This window comes from Tursiops truncatus, chromosome 10 (assembly GCF_011762595.2).
Source record: "Tursiops truncatus isolate mTurTru1 chromosome 10, mTurTru1.mat.Y, whole genome shotgun sequence".
NCBI classification, from domain to species: domain Eukaryota; kingdom Metazoa; phylum Chordata; class Mammalia; order Artiodactyla; family Delphinidae; genus Tursiops; species Tursiops truncatus.
This window is the reverse complement of record NC_047043.1, coordinates 46414683-46430478: the sequence shown is the minus strand read 5'-3', so window position 1 is coordinate 46430478 and position 15796 is coordinate 46414683. Positions and strand designations below refer to the sequence as shown.

At 35.0% G+C, this 15796-nt stretch overlaps 1 protein-coding gene across 5 annotated transcripts in view; it reads left to right on the top strand.

The window, feature by feature from the left end:
- The window catches only part of SLC4A7 (solute carrier family 4 member 7), a 124234-nt gene that overhangs the window by 100385 nt on the left and 8053 nt on the right, over positions 1-15796 (top strand). For all 5 annotated transcript variants that reach the window (XM_019946899.3, XM_019946900.3, XM_033864503.2 and 2 more), the window contains 6 exons: positions 2516-2677; positions 2824-3075; positions 7184-7252; positions 8643-8816; positions 12344-12475; positions 14628-14725. In XM_019946899.3, the coding sequence (XP_019802458.2) occupies positions 2516-2677; positions 2824-3075; positions 7184-7252; positions 8643-8816; positions 12344-12475; positions 14628-14725 (887 nt within the window). The remainder of the gene's footprint in view (positions 1-2515; positions 2678-2823; positions 3076-7183; positions 7253-8642; positions 8817-12343; positions 12476-14627; positions 14726-15796) is intronic.

The following is a 15796-nucleotide window of genomic DNA, read 5'->3' as shown; positions in this document are numbered from 1 at the left end:
ATGAACAGAGACAAGTGAACATATTTAGGAAATAAGCAAGAAGGTATCAAAGCTGGCCCATCAGGTAGAGTGAATGAAAATATTCATGGTGAGGAGTTGGGAGTCATTTAAAATTTTTGACCCTTCTCTCATAGCTGGAGTTCACAATATACTTTCCAGGTGAAAGAAACATTCTTTATTCCTTTATAAAGGAGTAACTCAAACTTGAATTTATAAGAGTGGCAAGGGGATCCTCATTAAAATTTTTAGAAGGGTGGTATATCTGACAGTAATTGGAAAGCTTTGTGTAACACTTCCCAGCAGAATCAAGAGAGAATCAATTTTTTTTTCCACAAGAAAAATGATACTTAATCTGAGCATCCATGAACTCTTTGGTTTCATTAGCAAACTACAGTTCTTTGGTATACAGTATATCATGTGCATAACACAGCATTTGATAATTATTTTCCCTTCTAAGTTAGAGGTGGTAGCTTTTGAATACTTTCTGGAAATTTTTAATAGTCAAATATTTGTGTCACTGCTTATATTTACATTTAACTAATTATATGACTTCTTTTATAAGCAGAAGATTTAAAGGGGATTAGGAATAAGGAATATAACGAAGATAAATTTAGTCTGTTCTCTCTCTCTGGGATTGAAAAATAACATTATTTTAAAAACCAGGGTGCTAAAAAGTAGAGGTGGAAAATGATCCAGCAAAATTGTATAAATCTATATTTTTATCTAAAAATAAGAAAAATTAAGCTTTATAATATTTATTGTATGAATTTTACTATAAGGATAATTATAAGTAACATAATACATAAATGAGTATAGCATCATTGGGTATATATTTTTTTGCTGCTAAGAGTATATAATTTTTTTTTTTTTTTTTTTTTTTTGCGGTACGTGGGCCTCTCACTGCTGTGGCCTCCCCCGTTGCGGAGCACAGGCTCCGGACGCGCAGGCTCAGTGGCCATGGTTCACGGGCCCAGCCGCTCCGCAACATGCGGGATCCTCCCGGACCAGGGCACGAACCCGCATCCCCTGCATCGGCAGGCGGACTCTCAGCCACTGCCCCACCAGGGAAGCCCCAAGAGTATATAATTTAAAAAGTTTTGGAGACCTTTGTTTAAAAGCATAGATATTGAGCCACTAAAGATTTTAGGCCATTAAGAGGTGACTATATCAAAGTATTCTGTTTTTACCAAGTCTTACAAATAGACAAAACTATAAATTATATTAATGTAATTTCCTGTAATCCTGGTCCCATTTCCTTATTCTGGTTCCAAATATATCCTTGTTATTCATTTATCTAGCTTTCAAGTAGCAAACTGATTTCAAGGGGTTTAAAATACACTTGGGGAAACAAGTTAAGAAACAGTTAAGAATATATGCATTGTATACATAAAACATATTTATTCATGTGCAGTATTGAATATGAAGCAGTATAATGTATATCAGTGTGGGAAAATTATAATATCTGTATTCAAAAACAGTAAATTTCCCTTTTGTGTTGACAGATGTTTTCATGTAGAAAAAACAGGCTTAATATGACATCTAAGTAATAGAAGCATTTAAATTTCAATATATCCAATATCCTCCAAGAATGCTAAACTCTTATGATCTCTAAAAATGTTTTATTATAAAAAAATTTTATGTTAACAGCATTGAAATAGATTTTTAAAGTGCCAGATTTTTGTCAGCCAATGCTTTGGAAAAATAGTGTAGCGAGGCCCAGTTCTACTTTAGTACTGACCCTGACAAGATCACTAGTCTGTAGGATCTCCAAAGCAGTTTAGATTAGGAGTTGATCTAGTAGGTAGATTGATTTCACTTTATATGAAGTAGATAGGCATGTGTTGAAAGGACACTCTACTTCACTTATCTATTCCTGCATAACAAACCTCCCAAAACATCATACCTTTAAACGACAGCACTTTTTTTGTTCACAAATGTGTGACAGTTGGGACTAGGCTTAACTGGGTAGTGCTCTGGTCTCCTGGTTTGAGATCTTATACGTGGCTGCAGTCTTTATTGCCTTGATGGGAGCATGTCTGGGTGCTCAGTTCAGACGGCTGAAGAAGCTGGGTAATTGCCTCCCACCCCTGTCTCATCACATTGTGTCTCATCACATTGTGTCTCATCCTCAAGAAAGCTTATCCAGGCTTACTCAGAGCTTAATCTCAGGGTTCCAGAAGGGTTAGAGAAGAAGCAGCAGGGTCCCTTGAGATCAGGACTCAGAAATCACAGGGTTACTTTGGCCTTATTCCCAGGTTCAAGGGGAGGAAATAGACTCCCCGTCTAGGTGGAAAGAGTGGCTGAGTCACGGGGACAAGAGACCTGCCTCTAGGGATGAGAATTCCTATGGCTGTCTCTGCAAATAATTCACAATATATCCCAATATTTAATCCAGTCCTTTCCGATCCCTTGGCATTTGTTGGGGTAGACACAGTCTGTGCTGTGGAAATTTTGTGCAGCAGGAGAAGGAAGCTTTTTTTTCTTTCCTTCTTTTAATCCTTAAATGTTTTAACAGCCTACTGATACAAATAGGGGCTGGATCATAAGCCCTTTGGGAGAAAATCCTTGGTGGACCTTATTAATAGCTGCTATTCCAGCTCTGCTTTGTACCATTCTCATCTTTATGGATCAACAAATTACAGCTGTAATCATAAACAGAAAGGAGCACAAGTTGAAGGTAATTTTAAAATTTTGTCCCAAGAATTGTTTCTTTGAGTTGGAGATGGTGAAAATTAATTTCTTCTCTCTTTATAAGTAGTATAGAGTTTTAACCTAAAAGAACAATATAGGCTTACAAATATTCATGTTTGTTTCACTTTTCAGAAAGGAGCTGGCTATCACCTTGACTTGCTCGTGGTTGGTGTTATGTTGGGAGTTTGCTCTGTCATGGGACTTCCATGGTTTGTGGCTGCAACAGTGTTGTCAATAAGTCATGTCAACAGCCTAAAAGTTGAATCTGAATGTTCTGCTCCAGGGGAACAACCCAAGTTTTTGGGAATTCGTGAACAGCGGGTTACAGGGCTAATGATTTTTATTCTAATGGGCCTGTCTGTGTTCATGACTTCAGTACTAAAGGTAAAAAATCTCTTTATTGCAATGTTTTAAAATCTTTCTTTATCATAAAATTTATACTTGGTTGTATGAAAATGAAACATTAAAATATCTAAAATTAGTTTCATTTCCTAGAATTTACTTGGAAAATAATATTTTGGAATGGTGGTTAGTGTAGTAGGCATCAGTGTTAGATTGTATCCTTTTAAAAAATAATGTAGTTTAAACAAACAAAAAATAATAATAATGTAAAAGGGTAGTATTAAAGACTATAGAGTTTAGGAAGGAGTTAATCCATGGCTTAGTTATGATCTAAAAGAAGAATATACCAGAGGATTTTATAAGCATATTAGAGGAAATAATATTGAAAGATAGATGAAACAGTTATTTGACCACAATGTAAAAAATAATATTGCTATTAATTGAATTAATACATTCTTCCTGACAAAGAACGTATTAACGAAATGAATGTATTAAATGAAATATGAGTAGTAACACTCATTAGGAAAACAAAACGAGCTAATACTATAAATGAAGCATGTAAGAAATTATACTTTATGATAAACCTCTTTTAGTCACATCTGATCTTTACTGTACACATTCTACCTAATCTAGTGATTTAATAAAAAACAATAGCCATAGCAAACATAGCTAAGTATCTAATCTTAAATCTTCTATTCATCATGGAAGAGCTCAACTCCATTTTTTTTGGTGTTTCAGTTATGTTTGTTGTAAAGAAAATAAGTAAAAAGTTGTAAACTATTTATAAATTAGGGTACAAACGTGGAGTGTGTACGTGTGTGTGTGTTACATATTAACTAAAAGAATTGTAGTTAATACTAGAATTCTTTGGCCTCCTTTCATGGAGCCAATTAATTGACCAAATATTTGTTGAGTACTTTCTGTGCTATTAAGTACTGAGGCAACAATAATAAATAGGACACTTTATTGTCTACTTTGAAAAACTTGGCAATCTACTTGGTGAAACAGATAGGCAAATGGGCAATTACTGCATAGTGGTGAGTATATTGTTAGAGGTGCTTGGGACAAGAGGAGGAATGTGTAGTGCAGTCTTATGGGGATGCTGCGTCTCCTGATGAAGGTTGCCCTTTACATTTTTTAAGTAGTTCTAAAAATTTTTAAGTATTAACTGCTTATAGGCAGAAAAATTCAAGTAGAATATCAAGAAAGCTCTAAAATAAAAAGTTAGTCTATTTTCTCTCACTTTCCAAAAGCAACTCTCCAGAGGTAAACTTTTTACTCCTTTGTTTTTTAAGTTATTTTGTTAGTTAACACCATTATAGATTTATATACTTTTATAATTTTATTTTTCACTTTATTATCTTTAGACTGAATCTCTTTGCCTAAGACAGTGATTCTTAAAGTCTAGTTCAAGGACCTCTGGGAGTCCCTGACACTCTGTCCGGGGTCTGCAGGAGCCTCCCTTTCCCATTTATGTGACTGTGTTGAGGCCGGGTTGTCTTCATAGACTTTGGCCAGAACGATATATTGTAGCAGATTTAATGCAGGTGCAGATATGAGAGTGTAGTCGTCTTCTGTTAAGCCACCCGTTAAAGAGATTTACAGAAATACAGAACAGCGCTGCCCTTCTCACCTAATCTTATGTTCTTTGGAAATTATAGTTTTCCAGTAAAAATATGTTTTTTATATTAACTTGTAATAGGTTTATTATTATTTCAAAGTGAGTTTAAAAATAACTATTGGGACATCCCTGCTGGCGCAGTGGTTAAGAATCTGCCTGCCAATGCAGAGGACACGGGTTTGATTCCTGTTCTGGGAAGATCCCACATACTGTGGAGCAACTAAGCCCGTGCGCCACAACTACTGAGTCCGCGTACGCCACAGCTACTGAAGCCCATGTGCCTAGAGCCCGTACTCTGCAACAAGAGAAGCCACTGCAATGAGAAGCCTGTGCACTGCAACACAGAGTAGTCCCTGCCCTCTGCAACTAGAGAAAGCCCGCGTGTAGCAACCCAACACAGCCAAAAATAAAATAAAAAAACTATTTAAAATTTTTCTTTTAATTTCTAATATGGTGAATATCTATTTCCCACATACCTATATACCTATTTATATATCTATACCTATGTCTCTCTCTCCCTCTCTCTCTCTCTCTCTCTCTCTCTCTCTCTCTCTCTCTCTCTCTCTCTCTCTCTCAATATATATATATATATATATATTCCACGTAAGAGTATTTGGGGGGAGGGTCCTCAGTACTTTTTAGGAGTATAAAGGGGTCCTGAGACCAAAAACTTGAGAGCCTCTGACCTAAGTTTATGTCTTTCATGAGGATTTACCCCAAACATCCCATTCTCCCTTTCATCAGTTGTTTTTGGTTGGCTGTGTTTTTAGTTTTATTATTATTGTAAAGGTTACCAACATTTACACTCTGTGCTTTTTCTGTAAGTTAAATTATAGCAATGTAAGCCCTCTGGGAACACGTAATCAGTATTATGATGAAATAAATATTCGCTGAGGACTAGGCGGTGTGATCAGCCTGCGTAGAGGCAGAAATAACCCTTATTTCCCCAGACTCCTGCGGTTTCAGAATAATAGTCCAAGCCGCAAGACCTGAGAAGTTTTCTTAATATTTGTTGACTTCTCTTACTTAAAAAAAAGTACATATACAGGTTCCACTTTTTCTTGTATTTCTTTTTTGTATTTCTAAAGGAATTCCTTGAGTAATTTTTTCATGTCTGGTACCATAATTAGTAAACTTTCAGAGTTCTTGCATGTTTCAAAATTACCCTCTATGATTGATAGATGGATATTCATTTCAAGTTTCAAATTTATTTTTCTTTGAGTCTTAAAGTTATTGTTGCCTAGAGATCAGTGGTTCTAGTAAGAGGTCTGATATCTATTTGGTTTTTGTGTCTTCAGAAGCATCTTTTTCCTTTCTAGAAGCTACCAAAATATCCTTTTTACTCTTAGAGTTTGGAAATTTCACTAGGATATTTAGGTAAATAGAAACTTTTAATTTACCTTGCTTCTCTCTCTGTGGGTCATTTTACTCTAGAAACTTATGCCTTTAACTGTGGGAGTGTTCTTCAGTTCTTTATTTCCTTTTCTTTATTTTCTCTTAGATATTTCTTCACTTTCAATTAGACAGATACTAGACTTTCCAGATATGTTGTTGCATTCCTCTTCTCTACTCTCTCTCACTGTTAAAATTTCCTCTATTTTCTTTATCATTTTATTGATCTCTTTAGTCTTATCAAAATCGTTGTTACAAAATTCTTTTAAATTATTTTGATAATTGTATCTTTAATTTCTGGGAGTTTTTTTTTTTCATTCTGGTTATTCATTTCTCTTAGCATTCTGAAGTTGCTTTATGGATTAAATATTTTCTTGAGATTCCCTGAGGATACTGATTAGATTTTTGATATGTTTTCTTTTCTCCCACGGTCCTTAGTTAAGGACATACGAGGTTGTTTACTAGAGAATGAGTGTGATTCTCCTCTGGCTGTTAGGTCTTTTTTCTTTATAGGTCTCTCCCTTGGGTGAGTGCTGATTGTGGTGTTTGAATCAATGAATGGGGCCTGTTGCTGGCTTTCCTGTGGGATGTCTGGGCATGGACTAGGTAGGCAGTTTGGGATCCCCCTAACTGCCAAAGTAACAAGGACATTCTTTTTCAGGCTGGTGTTTGTTTATTATACGTATTGTAAATGGTATTGTATAGCAGTCACTGTAGGGGTAGTGATAGTAATAATAATGGCTAACCCTTTTTGAGTGATTGATATGTACCATGTGCTTTTCTGAATATTTTATGAATTTGAAGTTTTTTAATCTTCAAGGCAATCTGATACAGAAACTAAAATAGAGAGATTAAGGCTCAAGAAGAGGTAAACTGGGTTTTTAGGCCAAGTAGTCTGATTGTAGTACTTCTGCTCTTAACCACGGAACACAGTCCCTTCTTAGGAGGGAACATGTAGATGGTAAATGATTCTTCAAGGAGGTTATTGTTTACTAGCAGTTTTCTTTGTTATAGAAAAGTCTCATCACTGAAAGATCTTTTAACTCTATCTCATAGGCACTGACTATGTTTTTATGTATTTTTTATGTGAAATTGTTCTGGTAACATGGGTTCTAATTGTGGTCATTTTACTTACAGTTTATTCCAATGCCTGTTCTGTATGGTGTTTTCCTTTATATGGGAGTTTCCTCATTAAAAGGAATCCAGGCAAGTCTTAAGCATTTAATAACTTTCTAAAAAAAACTTAAACATTTTATATTTGCAATGATTGTTTTTCTGATGGTAGTGATTTATTCTCTGATATTTTGGGGGCAGGTTAACTAGTGACTTCAAATCCACATTTTCCAAGTAATTATTGCTTACTGAACATTTTTTTCCCCCTGAGAGTGAGATCATGAACTGTTATGTCCTTACCTATTTTTAATTGAAGCTAATGAAAGGTAACTATCAATGAAGACTAATATAGTAAGAGGGAGGATCAAAAGGATTGGAATGGGGGGAAAGGGGCTATTTCTGACATGTTAGAACAGTAATTTCAGTTGCTTAAAAAGAAAATGTAGATATTAGTCTTCTATAACCATGGTAATACCTGCCATTTGTATGGTGCAGTACAGTTTATAGAGCCTAGTATACAGATGATTTTCTGTGATCCTCAAAACAACTTTGGGATATGAAAGGAAGAAGTACTAATTTTGTAAATCATGAAACAGAAATAGACTTACTGAAGGTTTTTAACTAAGTAAGCAGTGGAGCCAAGGCTAGAATCTAGTGTTTTCACTACTCTGTTTTGTCTTATTTGTAGTATTTCTTGGGAAACAAGCTGATAGAATGAATTAGGATTTGTGTGAATCCAGCCTTAGTGTAGAACGTGTAGCTGCTCAGGCAGGGTTGGCACCACTCACCCAGTCCCGGCCGTGAGCAGCGTGTGGTCCCGAGCTGCCGGCTTCCGGCTGCCAGGTATCTCAGACGCACCAGCATTTTTTTTTTCAACACAGTCCAGTATCTACTCTCCAGTGGTCAAGAGATGATCTCATTAACTCAGCTGATTGTTTTACAACAATTTTGTGGGTTATGTAGGGCTGATCTTATTCCCGGTTTATAAATGAGGAAATTAAAACTCAAAAGGACCAAGGGATTGGCTCATAGTTTCCTTTTCAGTGGGTGAAAAATTAGTAATTGTTACCTCAGGTTATTTTCATAAAATTGGTAATGTTAGACTTAGAAAGTACCTTGGGAGATTGTTACTCTTTTATTTTACATATTAGAAAACAAGGTCAGAGAGATTAAATGACTTGTACATTTGGTTATAGCAGATAAATTTATCAAAATATTTTAATTCCCCAATTTAAAACATTTTGACTTGAGTTTTCTGATTAATGAATTACATTTGTTTAAGTGGTTGCCTTGATTTTTTTTTTTTCTCCTTGGATCAAGATGTTGTAAACTGAAACATTCTCCTGTGTTATCACGGCATATCAGGGAAGTTAGAGTTTAAATCACAAAACCCTAAAGCAGAATACAATTTCTTTTCCTAAGTAACAGAAATGATATTTTTGTTGAAAACTTTTTCTTGTTTTGCTTTCCATTCGATATCCAGTTTTTTGACCGTATAAAATTATTTGGAATGCCTGCTAAGCACCAGCCCGACCTGATTTACCTCCGCTACGTGCCCCTCTGGAAGGTCCACGTCTTCACAGTCGTCCAGCTCACCTGTCTGATCCTCTTGTGGGTGATAAAAGCTTCGGCTGCTGCAGTAGTTTTTCCCATGATGGTAAGTTTTTTTTTTTTTTTTCAGACTTTATCACTAATTAATAACATTTTTATGTGTTTTGGTAGTACTTATCTTACTAATATTTATAATTGACTTTGAGTAAAGGATTTTAAGCACCTTAGGTGTTTTGAAATGTGAATTAGCCCTTTCTAGCTGTGAAACCAATAGTTTTCAAAATTGAATTTGCTTGTCATTTTCTAATTTTGGTTTGTTTTTGATTTTTAGTCCTTGGGTATAGAACACTGTTCCGTATTTTTAAACAATTTCAGAGTTTAGGACGTTTATGAAGCAAATATGGTAGCCTAACTTAAAAAGCAGAGCAACCAGAGCAACATGGTTCTTTAATAGGCTATTTCAATACATCTGTTTCAGAAATTAATAGATCTAGAAGTCAAAAAGTAATAAAGATTATAGATGATATTAATAATTCATTACATTATCATATACTTTAATAATTATTCATAATTTAATCATTAAATTATCACATTTCAAAATTGCATTTTGCAAATAGGGAATAGGCATCCTTTTGTAAATATTATGCAAAAGTTGGTTTATGTACATGGCCAAAAAGAAAATCTTTAAAAATTAAAAAGTTGTGAAAATTATACAGTTAATATTCCCTGATCACAGATAAATTAAGTTATAAATGAATAGTGAAAAGTCACTAAAAAATATTCAAAATTATATACCATGTTCTTTGTTTTGCATACTTAGTATTATAAAAATGTCACTTCCAAGTATGAAGCCTACTAGTTTTATTGCATGTGTGTTTGTGTGTGGGGGGGGGTTGGTATCAGTGTGAACTGGGTAATTTTAAAGTTTATAGAGAAAAATAATACCAGAGCCACAACAACATGGATGGTAGAAATATTCTGTATCTTACTGGGGTTGCTTTACAAGAGTACATGTATTTTTCAGAAGCATTAAACTCTACACCTGATATTTTTTTATTTACTATATGTAAATTGTATATTAATGAAAAGATAAAGATATAATAAATACCAGAGAATAACAAAACAAAGATAATTATAATTCAGAATTCCTAGCTGGGTGCGGGGGTGAGGGGCTTGACTGTTCCTATGCTAATACCATGGTGTGTTTTTTTTTTTTTTTAAAGGGAATTCCTTTATTTTTATTTATTTATTTGTTTGTTTGTTTATTTATTTATGGCTGTGTTGGGTCTTCATTTCTGTGCGAGGGCTTTCTCTAGTTGCGGCAAGTGGGAGCCACTCTTCATCGCAGTGCTCGGGCCTCTCACTATTGTGGCCTCTCTTGTTGCGGAGCACAGGCTCCAGACGCGCAGGCTCAGTAGTTGGCTCATGGGCCTAGCTGCTCCGCGGCATGTGGGACCTTCCCAGACCAGGGCTCGAACCCGTGTCCCCTGCATTGGCAGGCAGATTCTCAACCACTGCGCCACCAGGGAAGCCCACCATAGTGTTTTGATAACTGAATATTTACAAATTGCTGTCAAGTCAGCATAGCTAATACAGTATGAAGTTGGCATAGGAATTGACAAATAGATCAGAAAAACAGACTAATGAGTCCAGAAATTTGTAAGGATATATGAGAATTTACCGCCTGAATAACATAAGCGGATTATTTCATTAAAGGTGTTAATTCATTTAAATGGGAAAATTTAGTATATAGTATTAGAAGATTTGACTGAATACTGGGAGCTAAATAAAGTTGCTATCTTATCATATTCAGAAAGAAATAATAAATCAATTCAGGATTTAAATGTTAAAATGAATTGTAGTAGAAAATCTTGAAGATTATTTGTATAATCCAGTGATTGAAGGTAATTTTTCAAAGAAGGTAGATAAATCCAACAGTAAAAGAAAGATGATATGTTTGACCACATGATAATTGTTTTGTTTGTCCTTATTAAAATCAGATAGTGAACTGGGAGAAAATATTTGTAACATATAAGACAGGTAAAGTGTTTCTGTCCAAACTACACAGAACTTTTAGGAATTCATGAACAGAAGTCAATTGAAACCCTCCTCAGTGTTGGTGGGAATGTAAATTGGTTCAGCCACTATGGAGAATAGTATGGAGGTTCCTCAGAAAACTAAAAATAGAGCTGCTACCGTATGATCCAGCAGTCCTACCCCTGGGCATGTATCCAGAGAAAACCATAATTCGAAAAATACATGCACCCCAGTATTTATTGCAGCACAATATAATAGCCAAGACATGGAAGCAACCTAAATGTCCATCAACAGATGAATGGATAAAGATGATGTGGTATTTATATATACAATGGAATGTCACTCAGCCATAAAAAAGAATGAAATAATGCCATTTGTAGCAACATGGTTGGACCTAGAGATTATCATACTAAGTGAAGTAAGTCAGATAGAGAAAGTCAAATATCATATGATATCACTTATATATGGAATCTAAAAAAAAAAGATACAAAGGAACTTCTTTACAAAACAGAAACAGACTCACAGACATAGAAAACAAACATACGGTTACCAAAGGGGAAAGGTGGTGGGGAGGGACATATTAGGAGTTTGGGATTAACATATACACACTACTATTGTACATATAAAAGGTAATCCACAAGGACCTGTTGTATAGCACAGGGAACTCTACTCAATATTCTGTAATAACCTCTATGGGAGAAGAATCTGAAAAAGAATATAGGTACATGTATATGTATAACTGCATCACTTTGCTGTACACCTGAAACTAACACAACATTGTGAATCAACTATACTCCAATATAAAATAAGAATTTTTTTAAATTAAGTAAAAAACAAAAACAGAAGAGGAAATACAAATGTCCAGTGAACATTTGAAAACATCTTCAACCTTAGCAGCAGTTAAAGGAAAGCAAATTAAAGAATAACGTGTCTTTTTCACTAATATAATTTGAAAGTTAAAACCTAATGCTGGAAAATGGGTTCTCTAATGCATTGCTGAAGAGATTTTTAAAAATTATATCTACTTAAATAATGTACATAATGTAAAGTAATCATAAAAATTAATAATCATGTTTGTGAAGACACTCATCATGGTTAATCTGCTTTATAGTTTTATGCAGAGTTCAAGGGATTTATATAGGAAAAGGCTAAAAATCTCATTTCCTTTATGTCTTTGAGCAGAAAGTTGAAAAAGATAAATAGGTGACTCAGTTTCTTTGAAATAAGATGGTGTATGGGGCTTCCCTGGTGGCGCAGTGGTTGAGAGTCCGCCTGCCGATGCAGGGGACACGGGTTCGTGCCCCGGTCCGGGAAGATCCCACATGCCGCGGAGCGGCTGGGCCGGTGAGCCATGGCCGCTAAGCCTGCGCGTCCAGAGCCTGTGCTCCGCAACGGGAGAGGCCACAACAGTGAGAGGCCCACGTAAAAACAAAAACAAACAAACAAACAAAAAAATAAGATGGTGTATGAAGTCATTTTAAAATAAAATATGTGAAGTACTTTTCAATTTACGATTTAATAAATACTTTTTCTCCAAGTGATATAATTTGCATATTTTTAGATGTTACTTAAAATTCTCTCCATCACTTTTTAAAGGTTCTTGCGTTAGTCTTTGTACGCAAACTCATGGATCTGTGTTTCACAAAGAGAGAGCTTAGTTGGCTTGATGATCTCATGCCAGAAAGTAAGAAAAAGAAGGAAGACGACAAAAAGAAAAAAGAGAAAGAGGTAAAAAAAGAATTTTAAATATACACTGTTCACTTCTTTTTTAATATTTTGTACCAAGTAGCAAGCACTATTATAGTCACTTTGATGGAATCAACTCCTTTAGTCCTCCTAAGAACCTTATTATTATAAAGTGTAGGTACTTTTATTATCCCCACTTTACAAATGAGGAAACAGAGAGCGAGAGAGAGAGAGAGAGGTTAGTAGGTAGTTTGTCCTAAACACAGGCTCTTACCCATTTTACCAACTTGCCTTTATCCCTTGCCTTTATGTACATTTATGTTAAATGTACATAAGTACATTTTAGCATACATTTTAATTTTAACAGCATTTTAATAATCTGGCATATATTGGGTTGGCCAAAAAGCTTGTTTGGGTTTTTCGGTAACATCTTATGGAAATGAACTTTTTGGCCAACCCAGTGTAAGGACAAAAAGGACTTTAAGTAAATATCTTTTTACAGAAAGTATAGTAAAACTTTAGTCTTTATATTCAATATTATGTACCCTTAGTTGATTTGTATACTGAGATTTACATAAATACTCTTTTCTGAATTTGATTTTTTTTAAGTAACCAGCTCAATATTATAACCTAGTAAGAAGGACAAATAAAACACTTGAGTATGTAGCATAGGTGATTTTGTTGATTTTAGTGCCTCACTTAATTTTCCCATTCAGAATATTGTTTGAAAATCAAAGATAAGAAGATATACATTTTTTAAAGTTGTGGTCCTATTTAAATAGATCTCAGAATTGCTGGGGGTTTTTTCTAATTTTTGAGGGAAATCAGCATAATTTATAACTTATTGCATAGTATTTATGGAAAAGCATTTATTAAAGTTTTGCAGACAAATGCGTTTAGGGCTTGTTGGCATTTTTTCATGGTTTCGATTGATTTTTCAGTGCTGATTTATGGCAAAATTACTGGTTGTGTATTTACTTTTCAACAAAAATTTTGACTTTTTAATTAGGACACTAATTAAAACATTTGAATTGAGTCTCCAAAATTTTTAAGAGCTTTGTTTCCTTCAAAGCTATATATGTATGTAAATGTTTATGAACTTGATGATTTTTCAAATAGGGTATAATCTATTTATAAAATACTTAGGTAAAATTGCTTGCTTATTCCTGTATCAGGGAGAATAAGGTTATTTGCATATCACAAAACAAAAGTAAAGCTGGCTTAAACACAAGAGCTTATTTTCTCCTATAAAAGGAATCTTGAAAGTAAGTGATCTGGTGTGATGGCTCCACAAAGTTATCAGGAACTCTGCTGCTTTTCTCCCAGCTCGGCATAGACTTTTCATCCTCAGAATCCCCTGATGGGTCAGAAGGGCTGCTGAGTTTGAGCTATCATGTCAGCATCAGAGACAGCAGGAGGTAGACCGTGGATATCTCCACCCTGCCCTCCAGAAATGGCATCCAGGAATTTCCACTGGCACCACACTGAGTTGCAAGGAGTGCTGGGAAATTTAGTTTAGGTTTTATTTTTTTATCTTTTATTATTTTTGTTAAAACTGGGTGCATCGCCACCCCCAAGTAGTGGGATTTCTATCAGTAAGACAGAGGAGAGAATGCTCTTTCTGTCTTTCCTGTACTGACCACCCCTCCCCATTATAATTGTGTCATGATTTTGGCTGTTTCATAGCTAAGGTGTTCTCAACCTGGGGTGACTTTCTGATGGTCAAAAAGGGGCTGCTACTGGCATCTAGTGGCCTGCTGAACATCCTGCATACACAGGACTGCCTCCCAGACAATTGTTTGGCTCTAAATGTCAGTATTGCTGAGATTGAGAAACCCTGCCTTATCCAAGTGAGGTTTTGCTTATATTATAATGAGAGTTATGAGGTTTCACAAAATTTTGTCGCTCATTGTATGCCTGTGTCATAGTTGATAATAAAATTTATGTAGCTAAATTGATATTTAAACAGTATCAGTGACTAACTTACAGAGGTGAAAGTTACAACCTCTTAAAATTAATCTTTACAAGTGGTTTTCAGCTTGTGCTACAAGTATGTGTTCATGGTAAAATTTTCAGTCATGGCAGATTAAATAATGTCAGTTTGGTTTTCTGATTCTTTAAGATATTAATATATTAATTGGTCCTCCTGGAAATATTCTGGGAAAAGTAATCTCTTCATGTATGTGCTTTAAAGGAAGCTGAGAGAATGCTTCAAGCTGGTGAAGATACTGTGCATCTTCCATTTGAAGGGGGAAGCCTCTTGCAGATTCCAGTTAAGGCGCTAAAATACAGGTGAGATGCAGCTTCATCCTTTAAAATGTGCTTCATTTACATGTCAGATGCATGAATAAGCCATGCAATGTTTCTTTAAAGTCGTGTTACCTGTTTTTTAAAAGATGACAAACACTGCATCTGACATGTGGGCTAAAGGAGGGCTTCCTGTAGGTGGAAAAGAAAGTCACTGGCTCATCCCCCTTCTCACTTGTAGGAAGGAGTGAAGGAGACCTTGGCATCCATGCCAAGCAGAGATTGTCTTGTCGTTCATCACTCCTTCTGTTTCAGTGAAGTTTAAAATCAGTCTTAGAATATTCCCATTCTCTCAGTAGTACAGCTTTTTTTTTTCTGCCTTTCATTATGACTGGGGTTGGTGTATGCTGGAAAATAAACATTTTTAATCCATTTTTTGATAACCTGTGACAATGTGACTATGTTTAGAGGCCCTAGAACTCTCCTGCGGTTTCCAAAGGTGTGATTTGAGCATTGGCAGTGACGGGTCATACTAGGGAAAAATTAAGTTTCATATATAGTTTATCATGTATGATTTTGGCGATTTATATTTGAATCTAAGAACTAAGTACAGAGGTTGGGAGATGTAAGCTTTTTTGTAGATTAAAAACCTCTATTATTTATGTACACCTGATTCTTCTACACATTTATTCTATTTATGACTGGCCACTTATAGAAGAAAAGTCAGTTTTAGAATATATATAGGTTCCTTCCTTGACCAGTTAATGGAAAATGTTTGTTGATATTTAATTATCTTGCTTCAACCTTTTTTCATTTTTAACTTATGTTTATAGTTTTTATAAGGGCACATTTGGACTTGTACATGTTGATTAGTTTTGATAAATGAATTCACAAGTAATTTTTCTCTTTTGTCATTGGTATTAACTTGTATCATTGGTATTATTCTTTGTCACCTTTCATGATTTTCCCTCAAATTTGTATATACCTAAAATTAAATGCCAGGTATAGACATTTTGATATATCCAAATAGAGTGCTCTGCTTCTCTAGATTCTGTAAATGTTTGTTAAATGAATTAATGTATTGACTTTGTTGCTAAAAAGTGTATAGGAACTGCC